The sequence below is a fragment of the Mirounga leonina genome, unplaced genomic scaffold, assembly GCF_011800145.1.
Source record: "Mirounga leonina isolate KUSES-001 unplaced genomic scaffold, KU_Mleo_1.0 Mir_101799, whole genome shotgun sequence".
NCBI lineage: Eukaryota > Metazoa > Chordata > Mammalia > Carnivora > Phocidae > Mirounga > Mirounga leonina.
Window position 1 is genome coordinate 4,187,472 of NW_023270210.1, and position 24,747 is coordinate 4,212,218.

General features: G+C 44.0%; 1 protein-coding gene across 9 annotated transcripts in view; it reads right to left on the bottom strand.

Annotated features, from left to right (window-relative positions):
• The window catches only part of MTMR1 (myotubularin related protein 1), a 62,004-nt gene extending 37,309 nt beyond the window's left edge, over positions 1-24,695 (bottom strand). The window contains exons 1-6 of one of the 9 annotated variants that reach the window (XM_035011890.1): positions 24,588-24,686; positions 18,666-18,771; positions 9,131-9,154; positions 8,514-8,540; positions 6,953-7,006; positions 2,679-2,754 (exon numbers count right to left, since the gene is read on the bottom strand). In XM_035011890.1, the coding sequence (XP_034867781.1) occupies positions 2,679-2,754; positions 6,953-7,006; positions 8,514-8,537 (154 nt within the window). In that variant the 5' untranslated portion in view covers positions 8,538-8,540; positions 9,131-9,154; positions 18,666-18,771; positions 24,588-24,686. Of the gene's footprint in view, positions 1-2,678; positions 2,755-6,952; positions 7,007-7,132; positions 8,343-8,513; positions 8,541-9,130; positions 9,155-18,665; positions 18,772-24,587 lie in introns of those variants that run through there. The other 8 variants (XM_035011868.1, XM_035011900.1, XM_035011918.1 and 5 more) reach the window with 8 other exon arrangements.
• Positions 24,696-24,747: the final 52 nt, after the last annotated feature.

Below are 24,747 nucleotides of genomic sequence, written 5' to 3' on the forward strand. Positions count from 1 at the left end.
TAAAGACAGATAGTCTTCTAAGAAAATTCCATTTTGTACAATTCTGATTTGCTACTTAGTGGGGTTTTAAGTAAAGGGCCTCTTAATAAGTTACACTTTGTCATTGTTTTCCAGGTAGTTAACATTTTCCCTGAGTGATAAATTCATCATGTTCAAAAACACAGTAATTAAACTCTGAAGACCCCGGGCTGTTATTTCATCAATTACTCCTAATGAAAGCTAATGCACCTCCAAAGGAAACTGTTTTACAGATGACAAAAAGTAGAACCACATCGGTGGCGTGGAAAACGACTTCTTTGCTTCAAATTCCTTATCAGCTTCCATATCAATTTTTATTTTCTTATTGTTAATATCAACATATTTAGTATCCCTATCGACAACGTACTGGAGTCCAGCAGGTGTGAAGAAGCTCACGCCTGTCACAAACATAACCACATCTTCACCATCTTCTCTAAGTGCCGCTGCACAGGAATAGCAGGAGCGTATACAGCTACAGAGGAGTCCGAGGGGGACAATTAAAGGCACTAAAGTTGTCATCCAGCCAAGTTCTCAAAACACTTCCATTCAACTTTTCTATAGCTCAGTATGTACTGGGCAGCTTCCATTGTTGGGGTTCTAGGGGTAACCGGACACAGTTCCTGCTCACAAGCAGCCAAGCCCTATGAGAGGTGCTACACAGAAAATCACTATTATATGAGAGCCTCACAAATGCTATCATCACCGTGGGCGCGGTAAGAGCTCAGAAAACGACCCACTTAGCTCAGCAGGGCAGCAGAGGGTGAGGCGGGATGGGAGAAGGAAGGGAAGGAGGAGAGAGTGCAGAGTTGTTGGAGGTCAGTGTGGCTGGGTCAAAGGGTGAAGCAAGGATGACAGGACATGAGGTCAGAGAAGACTTATTCGTGAAGGTTCACAGCAGCTTTGTTTGTAACAGCCAACAAGGAGAAACGGCCCAAATATCTACCAAGAGATGAATGGATAAGCAAACTGTAGTGTAGCCACATAATAGGATACTGTTCAGCAGTAAAAAGGAATGACTTTTGACGCATTCCACAATATGGATATCAAAATAATTATGCTGAGTGGAAAAAGCTAGACAAAAGAAGAAAATACTCAATGATTACGTTTCTAAAACACTGTAGAAAATATAAATTAGTCTACAGTGCTTGGGGATGGGGAAGAAGGCATGGGAGGGAGGGATTATAAAGGGCCCAAGGACATTTCTGGGGGTGATGGATATGTTCATTATCTTGACTATGATGATGGTTTCCCAGGTGCATAATGTGTCAAAACTCTTCATGTTGTACACTTGAAATCTGTGTAGTTTGCTGTCTGGAGAAGAAGCAGAGGCATGACATATAATTAGCTCTGCATTTTAATCAGATCATTACAAAAGCAGCATGGAGGTAGGGCTAGAAAGAACTCCCAGAGAAGGAATAGTCAGAGAGGCCAGAGGACCACCAGGAGTGAAAAAAGTTCCAGAAGCTAAATGAAGAGTTTCAGGACGCTTGGGTGGCTCAGTCGGTTAAGCATCCGACTCTTGATTTCGGCTCAGGTCATGATCTCAGGGTTGTGAGACTGAGCCCTGTGCAGGGCTCTGTGCTGGGCTTGGAGTCTGCGTGAGATTCTCTCTTCTCTCCCTCTGCCCCTCCCCCTGCTAAAGAGAGAGAGAGAGAAAGAAAGAAAGGAAAGAAAGAAAGTTTCAAAACCACCGATAGGATAAGCAGGGTTCAGAGCCACAGGCTAGGATACTCAGCAGCAGTATTGTTTGGAGGCCCTGGGAGAGCCCAGCTACTCAAACATTCTTTTTTTTTTTTTTTTTTTAAGATTTATTTATTTATTTTAGATAATAAGACAGCGAGGTGGGGGGAGAGGAACAAGCAGACTCCATGCTGAGCCCGACATGGGGCTCAATCTCATGACCCTGAGATCACAGCCCAAGCTGAAACCAAGAGTCAGATGCTTAACCAACTACGCCACCCAGGCGCCCCTCATTCTTGACACAAGATGATTATACTGAGATGGAGCACACATCTTTGGGAGGGAGCAGTGAGGGAAGAAGGCAACACTCAGGCTAGCAAACTACTGCCCAGCCCAACCCCGGCAATGGTGAGATGAAAAGGTCACACCCAGTTGCCCTCCCGTCTGCCCATGGCACAGTGGACTCCCTGCCGAACGGCCTGGCGGGCCAGAGGGAGGATGGGGGCGCTCTACTCATGCCACTGCCCTTACAAGGCAGGGTGGCAACACACGCTCTTTTTCTTGTGCTCAAATTGTACTTTCTGGAACCTCATAAGCCACTGAAATTCTTTTGCCAAGTTGTCAAAACTGTTATTAAGATATGACATGGATCTTCTGTCAATATATTCTTATAGTGAAGGATTCCAACGAAGCATTACATTACACTGAGTGTCTAATCAGCCTTCAGTTCCTCAGGAAAAGGCAGGCCCCTCTTCTGTTGGTGATGTCACCGAACACTCAACTGGAACTTAGAGCGATCCTATATAGTCTTCTATCTCTTAAGGTCATGAAGACATTAAGAGAATGAACAGACCTAGTCCATTTGTCCCCTAATTAAATTGGTTTGGCTGATCTCCAGCACATACATCACCTGTGCTCGCAAGTAAAGTGCCATTTCATTTTATGGCTCTCTATAAGCGCAGTGTACTCATTAAACTTACCAGTGGCCTTGATGGATTCTCCTGGAAAGAGTGGCGTTTCTTCCATCTGTGCCAGCTTATTTCCATCTCTTAGAGCCTGGCAAAAAACCAAACAGGAGTAAATCTCACTTTGCTGCTGCATACCTGAGAAGAATGGTGGTGTTCTGTGCTCTTGCTACATGGCTACAGAAGCGTGCAGACTGGATGCCCCCTCCCCCTACAAGACAATCTCAAAGCTCAGCATCACAGGACACCATGCTGCATTTTCTAGCAAATTGTTACACATATTTAAATTCACAGTTAGAAAGCATTAATACAGAAATGGCTTGACATGACAGAAAGATACTGTAACCACTACACAGACAGCTATTATAAGGTGCCTACATAATTTGGAAATAAGGTCAGAAAAAAGGTTACCTTCTGAGCATGAAACTAACACAAATGAAATCAACATTAAATGTAGGTGCTTAGCTAGCTGTAGAAATTACCTAGCCTGTAAGCACTATCTAGTGTGGGAAACCCTGAAGTCCAATTGAAGTAACCAGGGAGGGGTCTCATGGCAGTAACATTACTAAGGAAAGCCCTAGGCTTTTGTACTGCAGCCCAGCTACCTGCGTGTGTGCACAAAGCGTAGGGGGTGGGGGAAGGGAGTAGCTAGTGGGCTTGTCAGTGTGCATCCCATCCAGGCCATGAGAGAGCGTGCGCTCATCTGGCAGACAGGGGTACGTCCATCACTACTGCGGAGCAGGGTGTGTTCATCGGGCTTTTCCCAAACCAATTCACCCTGCGCTGATTCCATGCTCACCAAGCAAATCACTAATGACTTATCAGGTTTCCTAACTACAATGATACTAGGAATATGACGTCTTGGATGGCTGCAGAGACACAAGCCCAGATTTCCAAATGTCCAGGTTGGCCCTGCTGCCCACTAGCCAGTTTCTTGTGAGTTTGGTTGGATATAGTGCCAGATAGTTCAGGAGAGCTGAGAAAATGGTGTTCGAACTACAAAGCTATGGACCAGAGCCTGAACTCGGGGCCTATTCCAAGTTACTGCCACCCTGTGACATGCTGCCAAGGAAACTGGTCACTTTCTCCTCTGCATCTCTGACACAATGTGTCACGAATAAGAATAAGGTGTTCAAAACCCCAGCAATTCCCAAGCTGTGTTTCATAGAGCATTAAATTCCCAAGAGACGTGAATAGGTCTTTTTCGGTCAAGTTTGGGTAATGTTGGGTTAGAGAAAAGCTAAACTGTGGGTTTTTTTTTTTTTTTATTATTATAGTGAGAAAAGTTTTTAGCATATTAATGTACACCAAATCAGCAAGAGGGCGCTAGAGTATGTCACATTTCCCATACCGATTTGATCAGTGGCTGCTTTCTCCAAAAAATAGTTAACATCGGGAGGCCAGTAGTGTTCAGTGGAAAACAGGTCAGACAATACTGTTTTCAGCATAATTTTGTGAAGCAAAATACTTAAAATGGATTAGAATTTATAATTCTAAATTACTGAAAATTATAATTCTAGATTATTGAAAATTCAAAACTAATTTTTTGCATAGTCATAAAAATACTTCCATGTTTTGTTAATGGGACTTAAAGGTCAATTTAAAAACCCTATACATCATAGTTTTATCATTTTTATAAAACGAAGGAAAAAGGTCAAAATATAAAAAGCAGGGGCGCCTGGGTGGCTCAGTCATCAAGCGTCTGCCTTCGGCTCAGGTCATGATCCCGGGGTCCTGGGATCGAGCCCCACATCGGGCTCTCTGCTCTGCGGGAAGCCTGCTTCTCCCTCTCCCGCTCCCCCTACTTGTGTTCCCTCTCTCGCTGTGTCTCTCTCTCTGTCAAATAAATAAAATAAATAAAATCTTTAAAAAAAAAACTTAAAAAAATATAAAAAGCAAATTCCATGCTAAATGTCAGTTGGAGTATGTCTGTTCTACAGGAAGGGTACAAAATGATGCGGTCCATCCTCCTTATCAAGATACACGATTAAGGGTGCCTGGGTGGCTCAGTTGGTTAAGCGACTGCCTTCGGCTCAGGTCATGATCCTGGAGTCCCAGGATCGAGTCCCGCATCGGGCCCCCTGCTCTGCAGGGAGTCTGCTCCTCCCTCTGACCCTCCCCCCTCTCATGTGTTCTCTCTCTCATTCTCTCTCAAATAAATAAATAAAATCTTTAAAAAAAAAAAAAAGATACACGATTAAAAGATTACAGATTAAGGGCTCATTATTACCTCTGAACAATTTTATTCAGCTTGATGTTTTGGTCCAGATTGGTTTTTAAAACACTGCAGTAAAATTTTTTAGGGACATAGAGAACCATTAAAGGGTAAATGGAGAATTGTTAATGGATTCATTTTTATACTCACACCTGATTTGGAAACATCTTTTATCAATAAAGCATAAGCCAATATTTATACTTCTAAATGTTCAGTTTTAGAAATACTAACATCACCAATCTTAGAAGTCTTAATTTGAAGTTCTGCTTTCTTTTGCCTGAACCAGTGATTAATTTTACAATATAGTTACAAAGTGAGAAAGCTAGTTCAATCAATATCTAAGTTTAGGGTTACTTCAAATATTACACTGTTAAAGCTTATTTTAATGGTTAAATATTATCATATATAGACCTAAATTCCTTAACTTATATTTAAAAATAAATGGGGATGGGTTATTTTGAAATATATGTACCAAAGCAAGCTGTTCTAATTAACTGAACCTGGAAGGGGAGCGGGGAGGGGTGGGGGGGGTGTGATTCACTTTAAGCTTTATAGCGAGCCACATCAAACACTTTCAAGTCCTCTACACGGGACTAGCTACTAAAAAGTTGCAGATGGGCGACACCAGTGACTGGGACCACTTTGAGAATGTACAGGGCTCTCAAGATTGAGGTTGAAGATCAAATATGTCTCTTCTTTTCTGATAGTCATGTTAAATTTGGCTTGAAATACCTGTGCATATATATGAGGCATGGACGTGCTGGTAAGACATGAGACAAACCTTTCACTAATAATAATTCAATCCGGGGCATGCTTTGTAAGTGATGGAAAGGCAACTATCAGAACAAAACAAATGATCCCACTGCTTCTGATTTTCCCATAAAGGTCTGATTTTGTACAGGAAACACATTTAGCTTTAGCATAGGAATTCAAGAGAAGAATGGTTTCTAAAGGCTCGTTATTTTGTGAGTACAGTAGATTCCCTTAATAAAGCTGGTGTTAGGAAATGGGACTCACACTTGTGCTACATTAAGCTTTGACTGCAACTACCAAGTTGCACAAGACATGATTTGACCCTTGATTTATCCAACCCATGTACAGTACAATCAAAGAATGGAATAGAATTCTTGTGGACAAAATTTGATCTCATGAACGCACTCATTCCTCTTGGCATCTCTGCTCCATGTGTTGCCCAGTTGAGGAATTCCCTGTGACGATCTCATCCAAACCCTGTTCCAGTGACCCTGAAAGTCCAGCGGAAGGCCCACCAGCTCCCTGAATTTGTCCCTGAAGACTCCAGCCCACCAGACGGCCCTGGCCTCTCTGCTACTTTTCTCATCATGAATGGAAGCTGCTGTGTGGACAGTTTCTATAATGGCTGCATGCCAAAAGCAGTGGTTTTCAAATCGGGCTCTTCAAGGTGCTTCCAGGGTCACCAAAGGAGGGTGGGCTGGGCAAAGGCACAGCTGAGCACGGGGGTAGCTGACCATGCTTCCCTGGAGTTGCTCTTCTAAGCGCTTTCATACATGGAGATTCTAAATAAGCTTTGGAGAAAGTTCTGAGGCTTTAAAAGACTCCAGAGGGTCTTGAGGAACTGAGCAAAGAGTAAGCACTCAAGAATCTTGATGCATGATTTTTTTTTTCTGATTAATAAATATAACCCATATGGACTCATTCTACAAATACCTACAAGGTACCAGGCACTATGTTGGGCACAGATCATGCAAATTTGAATAAAGCAAAATCTATAACCTCAAGGAGCACCCTGAGCGTATGCATCTGTCCCCTCTCAATCTCTGTGAAGGCATTTCAGAGTCCTGCTGTGACTAAGACTCCTTACCTCATAGCTAACCCTATCTGGGAAAACTGAGAAGCACAGATGAACAAATTTCTGGTTGACAAAATGTTGGATAAACCAATTTTTGCAAATAATGTCATAATGGAATCTACCAAACTTGGACAGGAGAGCACTACTGTAGTGGAAAAGCATTTGCTTATCATCTAGAAATCTAGTATGAAATGGCTTCTAAATACACGATCTGTAGCTACAAACAGATGAACATGTAGAACTTGCCACCTGATCAGCTTCGGCTTCAGAAGGGTAGCCATTGTGTTCTTCCTGAATCTCCTGCACAGCACCAGGTGCATGGACAAGAAAGGGCAAAGAGGAGAAAGAGAAACACGTGCAAACAGACAGGTGAAAGGACAGAAGTTCTTTTTTAAAGAGACACTAAGCATGTAAAAGTTGACACACCTTTCACGGCTTTGCATATCACAACATTTTCCCCCTTGGAGTTAGGGAAATAACGTGTTGGTCATCTATAGCATCCTCAGCCTAAAATGGAGTATCTATTCTGTGCTTGTGTTGGGGGTGGAAAAATGAAAAGCAAACAAACATCATGGATTTCAAAGAATGTACGGTCTATTTTAAATCAAGCAATACTATAGCATATGGCAAAGAAACAAAATAACAGACACATAATATGCTCATAGAACATAAAGCATACCATAGTAACCAAGTAAAGGGCAAAACCAAGCCAAAATACAAAGGCAGTTCATAGACACGTATTTTAAATGCAGTAAAGTACTCATATACTCTACAGAACTACTGCTCAGGGCTCAAGTCCACTAGTATTAACAAGCTTTCCACACACATGCACATGCACAGATTACATGCTGGAGACATATATATACATATAATCTGCAAATTATTGCTAAATAAATGTTGTGCTTTATGAATCAATACTGTATTAGAGTATCAATGTTCTCCAAAGAAACAGCTAAAAGGTCACATATCTTTAAGTGTTTTCCAATCTCTTTAAAGGTATACTGTGCTTAATTTAACCTCTTCATAGAATCGATTCATTTTTGAAACTTTAAAAATTGGACTTTTGGTTCAGCAGGTGATAAAAGAACATAAATGCTGAAGACGCCAAGATGATAACCCCTTTTAAAGTTGTATCAGCTCTCTGAGGCTGCAAATATTAAAATTTGGCATAGATATATTTTTTCTTCATGAAACTTTGGTTCCCATGACTATATTTCTCTAAAAGGCAATCAGTGAAGAAGTAGCAAAGCTTTACAAGAACTTACTATTTCTCACCTTTCATTTTTGTCAATATGGTAAAATCGCTACCTAATTCATTGTCATGCTTTATCATCAGATTGGATTTACTACACAGTTGGGACTGCTACCATTCAAAGCACGGTCATTTTTAAAATGCAACGGGTTTTGAAATTTCCATTTTTTTAAATACAAAGAAAATGAATCATTCTTTGATAAAATTTTTAAAAACAGAAAAATGAATGACTAAACAACAAAAAACTACACAGTACTTCGAAGTCCATGCAAATGGGAAGCCAAACACTGATATTTAACAGTGTGAATCAGTGAAAGAAAATGATTCCCACAAGTAAAAGGAAATGTGGTGAAAACAAGATTAAACAGAGATAAATCAACTGGGATAACAAGAATTTGACTTAACCTGCTTATTTTTGTACTACTTCATTGGCTTCAGTAAGATTAACCATTTTAAACTCAAGTCATTATTCTGTCAAATCCACATTATTTTCATTGCATGGGAATAGGTTAATTTTCAACATCTGATACTCAGGTTCAAACGCATGCACATTACCAATCTTTGTCTTGCTTTATGCATATTCTGAAATAAAGGGAAGGAAAGTCATGAGGAGAATATAAGCGACAATCCACTACTCATAACAGCTACATCTGTATTTTAAGAAATATTAAATGGAACTGATTCTGTTAAATTTATCCACAAGACTGGCACTTCCGCTCTTTAGATTCAGCATGCAAACAGAAAGGTGACTTGAAATCTCACTTAGATAGGATGGACAGCAAATCACGACTTTGTTGGTGTTGTTAAATTCTTTAGCATGAGTTATGTGGTAGGCGAGGTGAAAAGAGGACTCTGCAGGCCTGGCCATAGAAGCCCCGGCCATGAATCTCCATTTGGTCAGAATTCATGTAGCCCAACAAGTCAGTACTGCACACTGGCAACAACTTGAGCATCCTGCCCTCACACACACTGGCTTTCATCGCACATAAAAACACCGTAACAAATAAAGCGTTTCTAGTGAACACTTAAAGCTATGACACAGCACAGCAAGTTGATCGGAGTGACTCATAAACCCAGTGAGGAGGCAGAGAACACTAAATAGACTAAGTGTTCGATCAAGCACAGAGACACACAAGTAGGAGGTCCATGTGCCGAAAGCCACATATCCTTACCCTTATATCAGGCCTCCTGAAAACCTGTTAGTTAAAATACAGAACATCATCGTCATGGACACATTACTATTGACCTGTGAAAGATGCTGTTAAGCTCACCAGCCCATCCCGATGGAACAGTATAATCCTCTAACTAAACCAACCAGATCAATCCTAACACATTTGCCCTCCAAGTTTTGTTTGCTATCAAATCAATCTTAACACATTTGTCCTGTAATTGTCAGGCAAGTCTCTGATTTGGAGAAACTTATTGCCCTTAGGCTAAGACAAACTACATTATTTTAAACACAAACCCCTTCTGTCAAGTACCATTAAAAGCCATTGTGAACAGGCTGTGTATGAAAAGTTCAGTTGTGTGTCTGTTTGGAATACTGAATGCATTTTCCCCATAGAAACAATGATACAAAACGGCAGTTCTGCTCCCAAAGCAGCCCACAGAAACAAAACAAAAACGGAACCCAAAAACCACAAAGCCCCCACACTTGACCCAGAGCACGGCTCAGCTGTTTGCGCTAATGGTATCATAAACCCTAGTTAGCCATAAATCTTAAGCTGGTTTCTATAGAAATCCTATTTCCAACTCGTACTCGGGACTGCAGGTGGGAAGAGGTAGCTGGCTCTGCTGGGAGGGGGGAAGTCAAGCTTTATTAACCCTCGCCCATGACTTCTACTTGAACATGCAGTGTATGCATCGGGGAAGCTCTGGCTGGAGAAAACACCCAGAGAATGGATGGAAAGCGAGGAAGACATGAATGTCTTGTTCTTCAATCCACAGTCGGAAATCCTACCACCTAACCACCATATGTTGTATGGGAAACAGATTAAAAAAAAAAAAAAAAATCAGCGAAGGTTCCAATTATCAGCTTTATAGGTTTTACTCAGGATAGATAAGATCATATGACTGCAAGGCTACTGACTTCAAAAAACATCATTGTATCATCATTAAAATACCTTCTCATGTAAAAAAGGTTCTGAATTAAGTGATGATACAGTAGCTCAGAGACCTAAAGCCCATAAATTCCTAAATATAGACTAAACTAAAAAACCTAAGCCTGGCTTTTTTTTTTTTTTTTTTTTTTGCAGGAGGGGGCAATGGGTATGTTTATCCTCTTAATTGTGGTGATTAAGAGGTGTGTACCTATCAAAATGTATCAAGTTGTATACTTTAAATGTGAATGACACCTGGAGAAAGCTATACAAAATCAAGAAAATACATGCCTATGTTAGTAAACAACGCAAAACGGGGCACAGATGGCAATACAAACTCAAAAGAGAAGGTCTCCCGTCTCCGAGCATGTTCATTCCCTAGTGCATGGTTCTATGTGTAGTGCGAGTAGCAGAGAGGAAAACAGTGAATTTTTTCCCAGACAAGCACCAAGATTTAAATTTGTATAAAAGTCTGCATTGGGGTTAAAACTCCCTTCCTCTGCTCTCAGGTTCTTTTCAAGACATCCTTTGGGGCACTCCGCACCAGAGAGGCGAGGGCTCCCGCTGACCACTTGCTCCTGGTAAGGGGGTCGGTGTGCTCTTCTTTGCCCCTCTGGGCACTCTGGGATCTGTGCACCAGCGCACCGGGAGGGCACGGCCTGGTCTCCCTGAGCGGTGGCGAGTCTGCCTGTGTGAGCCCCGCCCCGAGGAAGAGGCTGCAGGTGTCCACGGCTGCCTCCCGTGGCCTCACACCTAAGCCAGGCCCTCCAAGCCAGCTTTGATCAATTATCGTGGTCTAACTCTGTGTGGCTCCTGTCTTAATTCTTCATAAGGTAATAGCTGACACCACTAAACCTCCAACAGTGTGGAAAGACTTCAGGAAGTTTTCACCCCCGGCCAGTGCCAGTGATACAAATACCAGCAAGCAGATGTGTTGAAGGGGTTGTGCTAGATGCTTCACACGTGTCATCTCAGCCCTCCTGACCCTCCCAGCCACTGGGAAGGAGATACTGTTATCCCCCTGTGACAGATGAGGGAACCGAGGCAGCAGGAGGTAGAGTAACTCACCCAACGTCACATAGCCAGCACCAGCAGAGTGGGAATTCAAACCCAAGCTGGCTGGCTTTAGTGCCCATGTTCTTACCCTCAATATGCCACCCCTCCCCACCCCGAACCTTTGCCCCTTCTGAAGGAGGTTGACAAAGGCCCTCGAGGCTTAATGCCCAGAATGTCCTGCTCTGCCCTCCTCACTCCTCTCACCACATCTTGTTTACACATCTATGTCAAGCCTCGCCACAGTCCAACTTGAACTATATGTTTTGGTGTCTCTTTCCCCTATTAGGAATTCCGTGCAGCCCAGCCCCTTGCACATGACAGGTGCTCACATCACGACTGGACGTGCATGGGTGTTCAGTGATGAGACTGTGTTCCTCCAGTATTGGTTTGTACTACATACACATTTATGTAGACTGAGAGTATACAGTAAATAAGGACCGTGTGCATTTCATGCATAGGCTGCCCTATTTAATAGATTAAACCTCTGCTGTAACACCCATTATGCAGATGAGGACACTGAAGCTCAAGAAGGTTCAATAACTTGTTGGGCAGCTCGTTAATTACAGGACTGGGACTCAAGGCAAAGTGCTCCGAATCCAACGTTTATGATCTTTTTGATAAGCCACATTAGACAATTTTAAGTCAAATAAGTGTCTGTTTTATAGGTGACCTGTTTAGAACTTATGCATCTAAGAGGCTTCTTTTCAAGAAAACACTGTGATACTGAAGTAAAAATACCACTGTTTTCTATTTCAGGCGTGAAACCTACAAATAAAGTAATTCTGCTGTAGCTATCAGATCACTACAAAATGAGTTAAAAAGAAGAGGTTTGTACCCTGCTCTGAAGAGTGAACTGTTGGCTCAGGAGATCATTGCTCTTGCTGTTGGTGTCTTAATAACCAGAATTCTACCCAGCTTGGTGGTCAATGGCTGGCTAGAGTCAGAGGCCCAGGGCAGGTGAAGACAAATCTTCACTTGCCATCAAAATATAACCCCGGTCTTTGGGAAACTAGCCACACCTGAATCTCGCCTGACCCCCTTTGTCAAACTTTAGCCTGCAACAGTCACTTTCCACTCTCCGAAGCCCTCCAGGAAAGGTGATGAAGGAGCTGTTCATGTTCAATTCCACCCTTGATGAAACAAGCTGGCCCCAATTGCCACTTAGGAAAAGGATATTTGTAACTCAACTAGTAAACTGAGATCTGGTAACTGCTGATATCCTTTCACTAACTAAATTCTACCATCTTTACTAGCATAACTTTGTTTCATTTAAATAATACTTCTGATATATCATGAGTTTTAAATGTATTAATCAAGATTTATTTTACACGCAATATAGAATCATTCAGCAGTCTGTAAAAATCTTGACTTTTCAAAAATTAAATTTTAATTTTGGGATAATTGTAGATTCACATGCAGTTGTAAGAAATAACAGATTCCACGTATCGTGTCATTCAATTTCCCCAATGGCAGCATATTACAGAACTATAGAGCAATGTCAGCACCGGGGAAACGGACACTGATACAATCAAGATGCAGAACAATCTCATCACCAGGAGGACCCCTACTTTCACCCTTCTATAGCCACATCAGCTTCCCTCACCGTCCCTCCCCTTCTTAGCCCCTGGCAACCAGTAATCTGTTCGTGACTATAATTTTGTTATTTGAAGACTGTTACATAAATGGAATCATATAGTATATGACCTTTGCTGAGTGGCGTTTTGGCTCAGTGTTAATTCCCTTAAGACCCGTCCAATTCTTTTCTCTGTTCTTTCTGTTCTGCTATTGAACCCATTCATTGAGGGTTTTTTTTTTTTTAATTTCGGTTACTATATTTTTCAGTTTTAAAATTTCCATTTGGTTCTTCTTTATCTATTTCTCTGCTGAAACTTTCCTATTTCTTTTCTCTCACTTCCTCTGTTTTCATTGTTTCAAGCATATTTGTAATTGTTTATTGAAGCAATTTGATGATGGCTTCTTTAAAATCATTTTCACAGAACTCTAATATCTGTCATCTCAGTTCTGTCACCTATTGATTCTCTTTTTTCATACAGTTTGAGATCTTTCTGGTTCGTGGTATGATGAGTGCTTTTCAGTGGCAATCTGAACATTCTGAGTACTAGTTATGAGAGTAGGGATCTTACTTAGACCTGTCTTCGCAGGCTTTCTCGGGCACTGCTGCAGCAGAAGCAGGGCTTCCGCCTTGTTGCAGTCAGGTAGGGGTAGAAGTCCAGGTTCCCCACTCGGCCTCCATGGACACCACGGGAAGGGGGATTCCTGGTTACTGCTGGGTGGGGGAAAGAGTTCCAGCTGCCCACTAGGCTGCTACGGATATCTCCCCGGCTGGCAGTGGCACGGAGACCTTGTTACTGCCCCCGACACGGCCTCCGCCGACGCCATAGCGGAGGGCGCAGCCTCCTTACCAACGGGCGGCCAGGAAAGTCTGAGTCTCCACTAGGCTTCTTCCGACACCATCACCACCGCACGGGTTTGGTGGGCCTCATTAGATCCTGGCAAGGGAGGGGGCACATCTAGGCTCCCAACTTGGCCTTGCTGGCAGGGTGGGTGTGGGGCCACAACTTTTTCTGTGGTGTTTGGCTAGAGTACAGTGGGGAGTGCCTACAAGTTTTCTTTTTGCTAGGCTGTCCCTTTCCTGGTCCTTCGGCTTGAGAGAGTAGACTTTTATTGTCCATGCCTGTTGGCAGTTCTGGGTTGCTGGCTTCTTCAGCAACAAGTCTGGGACATACGTGGCAGCAACTAAACCCAGGGACTCACCACCGTGTCATTCCTTGGGTCCTGAGATCCCTGACCAGTCTGCCTTCTACTTTTCAGGGCACTCTTATGTTTATTTTATAGCTGATGTCCAGGGTTTGGGGTTGTACTTAGCATGAAGAATAGGAAAATGTACATTGGCTCCATCTTTCCAGAAGCAGAAGCCGAAATCTTGACAATTTTTTTTTAAGTTTTTAAATTCCAGTTAGTTAACATACAGTGTAATATTCGTTTCAGGGGTAGAATGTAGTGATTCATCCCTTCTATACAACACCCGGTGCCCATCACAAGTGCGCTCCTTCATCCCCATCACCCATTTCACCCATCCCTCCACCCACCTCCCTCAGCAACCCTCAGTGTGTTCTCTAGAGTGAGGAGTCTGTTTTATGGTTTGCCTCTCTCTTTTTTCCCCCTATGTTCATCTGTTTTCTTAAACTCCACATATGAGTGAAATCGTATGGTATCTGTCTTTCTTTGATTTATGAAATCTGGACTTTTTTAAGAAATAATTTTTCCTGACAAGTAACCCTGGGAGATAGGATAGCACTCTTCTAGTGCAGTGGTTACAAACTGGAGGCCTATTGCTCAAACAGGCAGTAGGAGGGTGTTTTTTAAATTGTTTTTAAGGGGACATGCTGCTCTCCATTGCCCCCTCCCATGTCTGCCTAGCTTGTAGACATCTGCATTTGCAAACTCTGATTTAATAAATAGATCATGAGGCCAAGTTATCAACAGTGGATTATGGCCATGGATTCTGAAAGATCATGTTTGAGCTTCCTTTTACACAGACTGGCACTCAATTTAAGAAATATTAACTAAAACCTAGCTCAAGCATAATGAAGCCTCTCCCATACATTGCATCTTACTTCCTGCCAAAGCCCTTCTGGAAATGTTTGTTTAGGATCCAGAATTTACTCACCATACTAACTTGTTAAATGATTACACTTAGTACAGGACCTCTCCATTTTCTCTTTTTTCTTTTGAATGTTTAAAGAAGAGATCTAGCTACTGTGTGTACATGGACAAGGGGATGAGAAACAGAGGTGGTGATAGTGATGATGAGGTCACTTCTACTAATGACTCCTAAAAAGTCTCGTTACAACTTGTAACCATATTATTTCATCTAATCTACGGAACATTACATTCAGATCCTGTTCTTAAAATCTTTGATAAACTCGAGAGAGAGAGACTTTTACTCTTTGTTAGCCCAGTAAAAGTGAAAAGCAATTGAGTCGGTAGTGGGGCGCGGGGAGGGGGTCAAACAAAACATTTTATTACATTTCTAGTAGTCTTAATGATCGGGCTAATCTTTAGGATGACTTGTTATTAAAGCATACATTTATTAATGTAGTTGATCCACAATTCAACATAATAGCTATTTACCTTTTTAGCTGGGACAAAGTTTCCCAAATCTCTGTCATTTCATATACCATCTCTACAAGTTTGGTTTGCTCTCTACACCGCCTATACTAATATTAGTATTTATATTGGCTTTAAATCAACTCCTTTTTCATACTTTGCCTAGCTCTATACAATAACATCCATTAAAACACAAGTTCAATGTGCTACTTTTTCTAACACATATTTAAAACAATTATATAACTGTGAACATACGTCCACAGACATACCATCTAAATTTATCTCATGTGATAAAAGTGATCATCTTACCATAGTTTGGGTGATCTGACCCTGAGCCTTTTGTCAATTTATGATATGAATAAATAAAACAACTGTTCTCAAAAACCTAACCTGAATTGCTAATTATTCTGATTTGTAAGAATGTACCAGAAACATATGGTCCCATCACCAATTTCAAAAGCTATAAACCTAGGAAGGCTAGCGTTTCAGATTTTATTATACATAAGAAATATATGAGGCCCTTGGTTCCACACCTACAGAGATTCTGACTCACTGCGGGGAATGGGGACCACTGAAGCTACATTTTTGCAGACACCCTGGGGAGTGCTGATGTGGGAAAACCCTACAGTGGACAGGGCAGGGGGACAAAATTTTAAATGCACTCTAGCTTTTCAGTGGGATAGCTGTCCTGCTGAAAAACCCCAAGTCTAACTATGTGATATTAAGCAAGTCATCTGACATCTCCGAGCCTTGGTTCTCTCATCTGTTAAATGATCATAATAACAGCTACCTCCTTTGGTTGTTTTAAGGCTGAAATGGATTATATGTCAAAAAGTATTACAAAGCCAACAAAAAAAGTATTAGAAAACCATAGAGCCCTATACGTGCTCGCGGGTTGATGAGGAGGATGTAACACCACCCTCAGCAGCCTACAAGGGAAAAAACAATCCGCATTTCAAATCAAGATGCAAGTGCTCGGCTCCATAAACACCTGCTCCCATTTAATTACTGACATCAAGCTTAACCTATAATAAATTAACCCCCATATTGTGTGTGGGTTTCAAATAAGATATCTGCACAGTAGGTAATTTGAAATATTATTGACTGATGCCTGCAAATTAGATCCTCAAGGAATTGTGTCTGGACCTTCAGGAAAAACCGCATGCAATGGTCCCCGTGCCAGGGGTATTCCAGAGTCCCATCTTGGGGGCTCAGATTTTAAGAACTACTTTATAAGTAGCATATAAAAGTATCCTTGTGGTTTAGAAACATTTTACACTTTTATTATTTAAAAAAACTCTCTTCTTAAAGAAAAAACTCCCGAATTATAAATTTAACTCTGACTACAGGGCAAATATAACAAAGACGATTAGAAAACATGTTCTCTTACAATCATTCATCAAAAGCTTTAGCTATGATCTGATGTAGGTACCTAAAATTCAATTTACAAAATATAGAAGAGCCTTTTTTTTTTTTCAGAATGCCATCTGTTAAACCATTCCAGCATGAGCTAATTCTGCTATACAAAATTTGTAAATAGACTAAAATCAAAAAAACGTCATTGCTTCGTGTTAAAGCACAGATTCAGTCTGATCTATTAATGTAGAGGTTAGAAAGCTATGCACATAGTCAACGTTCAGTCTTTTCTAGAACCCACACAACACTAACAAATATTCAAGCAAAATGAAAACATTACAGTTAACTCCTAATTGTCTGGAAAGAAAATCATTCCAAGGCCTGAGAGCTATTCTCTGCTCACATGGGTTCTTGAGCCTCTCTACTCAGCGGGGCAGTTTCTCAGCTAAGACGGGGCAACAGGGCACCTAGGACTGGTGGGGTCGGCAGCTGCTCAGCCACCAGCCGCTCGGGCACCAGTGATGCAGCAGATGCTCCTCCCACCTGCAGCTGGCATATCTGCCCAGCTGGGTTTGGAACCCCAGGAACCCCAGCTGCTCCTACGTGGACAAACATGAAAACCAGACAGCAGGGAAACCTATTGAGAGTGACATACTGCCACTCTTCTGGCTGAGCAGATTATCCAATTTCTAATAATCCAAAGCCCTGCTTTCCTCTGGTAGGCCTAATTAACAGCATCGGATGGCTTGGATGAAGTACAGCATGATAGCCAAATTTCAATTATTTGGCCTCTTGAGTCAGTTTCTGCACTTGGTGTGTTATGAGATAGAGAGGAGAGGAACGGAGGCCAGAGCCCTTAAGCAAGGAGCATCTATTAAAAATTAATTAGGATCTTTATTGTAGTTCTTGAACCGTTTGTAAGACTTGGTGCCTGGCAAGGACCATGATTTTGAGAGACTGTTGACTGAGGGTAGTCTGGGATACTAAATGTAGTTCGCCCATACTTGTGAAAATCAATTATCTTTTACAAGCAGGCACAGATAACTATAATAAACTGAAACCTCAATTCAAGCAAATGCTACTACTGCAATGTAAGCACGGTTTAATAGTTTGTTGACATTAAAACAAGGTTAGTCTTAGCCTTAACAAAGATGGAGCGCATAAGTTTGTGATTTTTTTAACTGAGTCAACAAGTATTTACTGAGCACCTGTAATATTCCAGGACTGTGCTGGGAAGCAGTGGTGAGTAAAAGAGCCCCAGTCTCTGCTGACAAGGAGCTTATCATTCTCAACTTCAGAATAAACAGAGAATACAAATTAAGGACCAAAAAATGAGGCTGCCCATACAATATTCTGGAGTTCTGCAACTTTTTGCATTGTAGTATCACATGTTAATGCTGAATACCCACAGGTAGTACCTAAATACAGACACAAATTGTGAAGCTGGGAAATACTATCAGACATTTTTTGAAGTTCAAGATATGATCAAAGAAAATACACGCATTTATTATAATAAAATGTAAAAATACAATATGTAATATAATAAATAATAAAATGGAACTGGATTTTTTTAAAAAAGGATCATAATCTAAAGACAGATTTTCCTCTCAATTACAAAACCGTGAGTACATATACTAGATTCTGGTAAAAATTCTCCTCTAAAGTTCAGATCTAACAGAAAATCTTTCACCCTTGTTCCCAAGCAAATGTTTGTTGAGCATCAAGGGGCCAAAGTCTCACTCAAATTAAAGATGCAAAGCTTCTTGGTGTGCCCGGGCGGCTCAGTTGGCTAAGTGGCCGACTCTTGGCTTCTGCTCAGGTCGTGATCTTGGGGTCGTGGGATCGAACCCCACGATGGACTCCATGCTCAGCACGGAGTCTGCTTCACATTCTTTCCCCCTTCCTCTCCCTCTCCCTCTGCTCTTCCCTCCCCCTCTGCTCCTGTCCCCCACCCCCACCCCACGTGCGCTCTCCCTCTCTCTCTAAAATAACTAAACAAAATCTTTAAAGAAATGCAAAGCTTCTTGGTACATTAAAAATGAATTAAGGACTCAATGCTGCTTACCTTGTAGTCTCTGGATACATTTTCTGATGTCACTGAACCTGAAATCTGACTAGAAATTGTAGCAGCTATAAGCTGTTTACACCATTCAACATGTGATCCTGTAGGACTAAAAGAAATAGTGTGATTAAAATATTTTAAGACGTCAGCTCTCAGTGAAAAAAAATGAGCACTGACTAGGGATATATGTACATTTCTTTTTTTTTTTTTTTAAGAAAACAAACTTACATTAGACTATTTGGTTACCTTTACATTTAATATAAGAACTGAAATACTGACTGACAACCAGGAAGTAAGATTAGGTTCCAGGCTGATTTTAAATGAATCAACCAATTTTTTTTTTTAAAGAGTCTAGGTATTAGACAGTTAAACATGTTATTCTGTTTCATTTAATGGAATTTTACTAACTATATGGAGTGAATATTCTTAATGTAATGTACATGGAATATTAATTCTGAGGTGAAATATTTATCTTATAGCATGTTTTTCAAATAGACTTTTAATGGAACAGTTGATTGTGTGAGTTTAAAAAGACCAGACTAGACAAATGATGTCCCGCATGCAGTAATAACGCTACCTTACATTTCCCTAAGTGCACTGACAACTTACAGAGGCTCCTCCGGTCTGTTATGATTATCAGAGCCTCACAACCACAGTGCGATAAGGCGGCAGATCAGGGACTAGCCGACATGTTTCTGAGATGAGAAAACAGGCACCAGAGGTGACACGCCCAATCAGAATGTGACGGGCCTGCCTCCAGCCCTACTGAGGCTGTCCGTCCAGGACACGACACAACCAAGAGTGACCACCTCACGGAACGGGAAGGCAAAACAGTCACAGAACTGCCTTAGACGAGAACACAGTCCCGCAAGGAAAATGGCATCTTCCACTTGCATGGTGCTCTCAAATGTCACCACATTTCCACACACAGCCTCACCTGAGCCTCACAGTGACCCATCTTACAGATGAGAAAAGTGAGGCTCCAGCATCCACCAAGGTCACATGACCGGTGAGTGGTCGGGCTGTGCCCACCTGACCTAAAGGAACACAGAAGCAGACTAGGCAGTGAGGGAATTAAAGATTGCCCTCAAGGGGCCAGGCTCCTCACCAAAGTACTGAAGGAATCAGGCAAAGGGCAAAAGATGCTCATTAAAGTTTACCCTGCAGGTAGCTTTCACTGTAAAGAATGTTCCAGACCTATAAAAATCTCATCACTAATTAAATCCACACTCATACATTGGAAAGACTGAAAAAAGTGGAATCTCTAGGCAGTATGTAAAATAACCTAAACAGTAAAATGAAGATATTTGATGTTCTCTACTAGATGTGATCTAAATTTCTGCCTCTGATCAAGATAGCCCAGTGGTGAGCCACAGGGCTGAAAACGTAAGTAAAAAACATGCCCTGAATGAGCAGACATTCCTATCATATGTCATATGGGCATTCCTATCATATGTCATAAATCTATTTACTACAATTTCTAACTGAGAGGAAAAGAGGGAAAGGGGAGGGATTTTAGTTTCTTTTTTAAAGGCTAAGTCCCCTTTATTGCTGGCTATATCATACTTTTCTTGTCACACTGCCTTCTTCCCTGCCAGCACCCACCCCCGATTGCAAATCTAACAGTAGGAACCTGCCTGGTCACCCACTGTTGTTACCATCTGCCCAGCATCCCTTCCTCCTTCTTCTGATGAGGGCACTTCTCTACTGGGGGGAACTGTCCTTCCCCACTTCACAGGATTCTGGCGGGGGAACAGAGCGGGACGGATACCTCGCTCCTCCTGAGCCCACCTGCAGGGGAGTGACCTGGACCAGGCCAGTCCCAGGCTTTCCTCTTGGATCCCAAGCTGCGTAGACCCACCCCCAGCACTGCCGCAGGCCACTCCCCACCCCCCACCACCTTGAGGAACCCACAGAGATAAAGAATGGGACAAGAAAAAACAAGAGATGAGGAGCCCCGACAATGCTGTGTGCAACTCTGGCTCCAAACGTGCTCGTGGCCATCTTTCCTCGTCTGCAGCAGTCATGTGTGCCAAGACATTTCCTTTTTGGCTTAAGCTAGAATGAGTTGTGTTTTTTGTCACTTGCACCCAGAAGTGTCCTGGCCAACACAGTCACAAACAGCATGGTATAGTGGGCTGGTAGACAGGAGGCTTGGATGCAAGTCCTGTTTCTGTTACCAGCTAGCTCTGTGACCTTGAGCAAGCCACATCCTCTTGCAGGACCGCAGCTTTGTCGTCATGAAGTACGGTACTCAGGAGAGAAGGGAGGGCTCCTCAGTCCGTGGGGCACGGCTGAACCTCGCCTGGAGAGCCAGATTCTACTCTAGGGGTCACTCTTCAAAGAAGAGTAGGAATCAGAGCCTGTCACGATGACAGATCACAGAAGGCAGGCCAGGTTCCCCCTGTGCAATCTCCCGCCACCCTCCTGGTATTAAGAACCACCTGCAGTCTGGAGGAGGCCAGCTTTGTTTCTCCAACCTAGATTCTCCTGATCTGAATGCCCCACGATCCAAGGAGACATCTGTACTAGTTGGTCCTGAGACCTTGCCAACTCGACCTGTCGAAACCGGCACTGGGGGCTCAGCCTGCAACCCACTCCCCCACCCCTGTGTTTCCTAGGTCAGGGAAGAGCACAGCCAGTTACCCAGGTACACCATGCGCAAAAGCTGGGGTGGACCTTGGAGCCCGCCCCCCGCTTCATTTCACTCTCACATCTGAATGCTCACCAAGCCACATCACTCTTATTGGCTAGTATCCTGAGAATGCACCTTGCTCAGTTCCTAATGCAACTCCCTTTTCCAGACACCCATCATTCTTCTGTGTTCTCCTCCTGCCTCCTGAATTCAGGCCCCATCTCGAGGCCAGTGACTCCCAAATTTAGGTCTCCAGCCCAGACAACACCCCTGAACTCCAGGCCCATATAAACCAACTGCCTCTTTGACCTCTGCTCTGGGATATACAACTAGCATCTCAGAACTGATATGTCTGAAGCTGAGAGCCTGCTAATTTCCTAACCATGTTCCATTCAGAGGCTTCTTCATCTCGGCAACACCATTTTCCCACAAGCCAAAAATCCTGGCATCTTGATTCTTCTCTCCTACCCAACAACCAATCGTCCTCAAAAAGTACTGGCCTTACCCTGCAGGTTTTCTTCAAATTATATCTACAGTCTGACCCCTTCTCCCTTCCTCTGCCCAACTGCTCTGTCTAGGCCACCGTCCTCTCTCATTTGGATGACTGCAATAGTCTCCCACCTGCTAGTCTCTCTGCTTCAACCCTGCCACTTGCAGTCTGTTGTCCACAGAGCAGCTACAGGGAGCTTACTGAAATCTACACCAGAGTATGCCACTCGTCTGCTCCAAAAGCCCCAGTGGCTCCCCATGACTCTCCACCATCTGCCCCCGTGACCTCTCTGACCTCAACCCTTACTCCTCTCTCCCTAGCTCCCTCCCCACTAGTGACACTGGTCTCCTTGCTGATCCTTGCACACTTTGCACACTCCCACCCGGGGTGCACAGGCCCCTGCCTGGAATGCTGTCACCCTCAATATCTGTATGACTGGATCCCTCCCTTCTTTAGGGGCAGTACTCGAATGTCACCTTTCTCAGCCAGGCTTTCCCTGACCATCCTATGTAAAATTCCAATTCACCCCCCAAACTGCAGGCTCCCAACACCTCATAGCCCCCTCCCAACTTACTTTTTCCCTAGCACCCGTCACCATCTAGCAGAGAATACAGTTTACTTGTTTTTTGTCTACCTCTGTCACCAAGCATACTCTCCCCCCGGGCAGTGATTTGTGTGTGTCCGTTCCCTGCCAAATCCTCGGGTCCCCCACAGTGCCTGACACAGAGCAGGCACTCATATATAAATAAGCAAGTGATCAGCATTTCCATAACCTACTCAGTAAGACTCCCCGCCTCCAGTCCATTCACCACACCACCGCAGAACAAATGTTCTCAAACATCAATCCCATCCTGTAGCTCACCTGATGGAAATCCTTTTGTGGTCCCTATAGCTAGGGTGACCATATAATTTCCCATCCAAACCAAGACACTACTGTGAGTTGACCGAGGATGCACCGGGTCCACCAGTAAACCAGCACCATCCTGGGCAAAAGAGACCACCTGGCCCAACCTACTTGTAGCTACAGGTAGTTGTTAAAAGTGCAGAATTCCAGGCTCTACCCCAGTGGGGGACAGACTAGACTTAGGGTGGGACCCAAGAATCTGCACTTGGATCCAGCACTGGAGGTGATTCCTACGCAGGTTACACAGAACCATGCCCCGAGAAGCATGGCACAGAAGATAAAGGCACAATTCCCTAGGAAGGCACCCAAGCCCCTTCGAGATCTGGCCCCTGCCTCCCACACATCTTCTGTCTTACCAGTTCCCCACGTCCAGCATTGCCTGCACGGCCTGCGCCACTGCACATTCCACTCTTGTGGCCAAAAAGGCCTCCCCACCCTGTCCCTTGGCTAACTTCTCATTCCTCCCCATTCAATTCAAGTCAGCTTCCTCAGAAGGCCTCCTTCCCTTAACTGCCCGTAATCCCCCCCCACCCCCCACTAAAAACAAATCAAGCACCCCACGTCCATGTGCTCACAGCGCAGTGGATCACAAGTAAGTCTGCAGAGGTTTCTTGAAAAATACTACCTCCTGGCCCTCACCCCGAACCTCCTGAATCAGAAGCCTTAGGAGTGGGGCCTGGTCACCTGGAGTACTTAAAAAGCTTCTCAGATGATTCCCATGCACGCCCCATCCAGAGTACTTCTGTGTGTACCTCTACCCTAGCACTCAGCACATTCGATTTAAATTGCTGGTTTGTTCGTATTCTTCACTAGATGGTAAGCCAGAGAGCAAAAGCCATCTTGTATTATTCTCTAACTCTCCTAGCCCCCGCACATTGTAGAATTATCTACAAATGGGTGGAATCCTGACCATTCCAAGTACTATCTTAGCTGTGATTAGTTCTCAGTGAAGCCGACCACTTGGGTGATTAATTCGCAAAAATACATTGTAATGACACTGAGATAGAAACAAAAGGAGTGTTTCTTGTTGTTCCTATGCTTCGGGAAACTCCCAAAAGTTCAGCTCTCTGTTATGACTAACACAGGCAAGAATGAGCATCTGAAACTGACCAAACTGCCTTACAACACTCTCTTGCCTAACTGCACTCTCGTGTCAGCGAAATAGCCAAGACGTGGGAAAACTGGATAGTCCAGGCTACGGGATAACCAACCCATCGCTTATCCTCGGAGCCTTAGGGTGGCCCTTCCAGTTGGACATGGTCGGTTTCTACTTCTGATTTATACTGGCTCTGCAACTGCCTAAGAAAACAATGAACCGGGTTCCTTCAAAGTGTGAAAGACTGAAATAAACGATTGTGTGTTCTTGCATCAGGAGCAGTTTGGAAGTTTTCCATCCCAGCTTTCCAAATCAGGGTAACTTTGCCTCCGTCTGCACCGGCTGCAACACCCACGGGGTTGCGTCCTCCAGTCCCCACTTCCAACCCCAACATCAAAGACCCCCAAGCAGCAGCGGCGGCGGGATTTTGGTCTTCCAACCCCGGGAGGGAAGGCCACGGTAAGAGAGGGGAGTCCGGCTGAAATTTCCTCCCAAAGGCTCCGTGGCCGCGGCAAGGCCAGCGAGGCGCCTTCCAAGGTGCGGCGGGAAGACGCGCTGAGAAGATTTGACAGCTGCGAAGCCCCTCAGGGGCGCAGGGAGCCCCAGCCCGCGAGGCGGAAGTGAGCCAGGTGCGCGGCCCGGGAGGTGGGGGCAGGGTCCGGGGTCTCGGGGAGCGCGTGCGGGGGGCGGGGGTACCCGGCAGGGCACGGAGGGGGGGCACGCCCGGCCTTGGCCGGCGCGACGCGCGACGCCTTCGGCGGTCGGGGCGCGGGGACCGCGGCGGCCCGGGTCCCGCTTACCTGTCCAGAGTCTCCACGCTGGGCTGCCGGGAGCCGGCGGCGGGGCCCCCAGCGCCCCAAGGGGGCCTCCTGCCGCCCGCCGGGCCCGGGCCCGGGCCCCCGCCGCCCTCGCTGCCAGCCGCCGCCGCCGCCGCCGCCGCCGCCGCCGCCGGCCTGTCCA